This window comes from Anneissia japonica, unplaced genomic scaffold (assembly GCF_011630105.1).
Source record: "Anneissia japonica isolate Jap-2015-1 unplaced genomic scaffold, ASM1163010v1 scaffold118021_len1097_cov217, whole genome shotgun sequence".
NCBI classification, from domain to species: domain Eukaryota; kingdom Metazoa; phylum Echinodermata; class Crinoidea; order Comatulida; family Comatulidae; genus Anneissia; species Anneissia japonica.
Window position 1 is genome coordinate 1 of NW_022689573.1, and position 1097 is coordinate 1097.

At 33.5% G+C, this 1097-nt stretch overlaps 1 protein-coding gene across 1 annotated transcript; it reads left to right on the forward strand.

Moving 5' to 3' along the window:
- Positions 1–546: 546 nt before the first annotated feature.
- LOC117099816 lies at positions 547–1097 on the forward strand (the record flags this gene model as incomplete). Its single annotated transcript, XM_033239347.1, is given in 2 exon segments — positions 547–840; positions 1053–1097. Coding segments are annotated over 2 exon segments (324 nt in total), but the record flags the coding sequence as incomplete, so codon positions are not given.

Consider the following 1097-nt stretch of genomic DNA (forward strand, 5'->3'; position numbering starts at 1 on the left):
AATTGTCAATGTCTTTTGTTTTTTGTAAATAAATGTATTTCAAATGTCTTGCCGTATGACAATACATTATACATGAATCTGCATTGATTTTACTATTAAGCCTAGGTGAGGTGCATATTGGCCTACTTTATATGGATATTGAGATCAAAGAACATACGTATGATACTTAAATTACCACGCCACAAAAGTGCCTCAACCATGTTTGTTAACTATGGTTTATTATCCTTTATTGAAAACCTCAGAAAATTCACATATGGCTTTTGGCATAGGCTTCACAGTTCTACTAATTGTTTTATTATGTGCATTATGATTACTGCATTTCATGGCTCAGCAATGCATGCAAAATGGGAATATATTCTTGGAGTTTTAGTTTAGTTCTGAACCAGCTGGTGTGTCCATGAGCTTCTTGGTTTTTTTTTATTCTTAGTAATTTTATTCATTGTACAGTACAGTATTTCGATATTATGTATTTGTCTTTAGTTATATTTTATATGTACTCTGTTTACGAAATAAAGAATAAATAAAAAAGGCTGTTCAGTACTAAAATATACAAGCTATAAAATGTTTGTGATTCCTTTTATAGGATTAAAGGAGAACCGATTTGGACTTGTCGGCTTTGGTGGCCCAGGGATACATGATCTTCCACACATGCACACGATTGATCATCAGATATTTAACCATCAGCGCAAGCTTCAGCTTGGAATTGAAGGTTTGGAGTTCGGTGAGGGCGGTAACAACGATACATTCAAAGCACTTTTGAAGGCTGCAAACTACCCATTCCGCGCCGGTGTTGCCAAGAACATAATCCTTATTTCATGCTCACAGTGTAAAGATACAAAGGTATATGAATGTATTGTCTTGGACTCTTAATTGATAATTTAAAAAAAAAATGTTCATTTGTGAATATGGGTTGAAGTACAAACTAGTATGTGTGTAGTTTATGAGTTTATCAATGATCACAGACTGGTAAAGTATCACTACATGTTCTGTGTAGACTTAAGTTCCACCAGTTAGTGTTAATCCAAAATAAGGAACGTTTATTCTTGTTATAGCTATCTTATATGAAGATTAGCCGAACTATAATCAAACGTGGAATA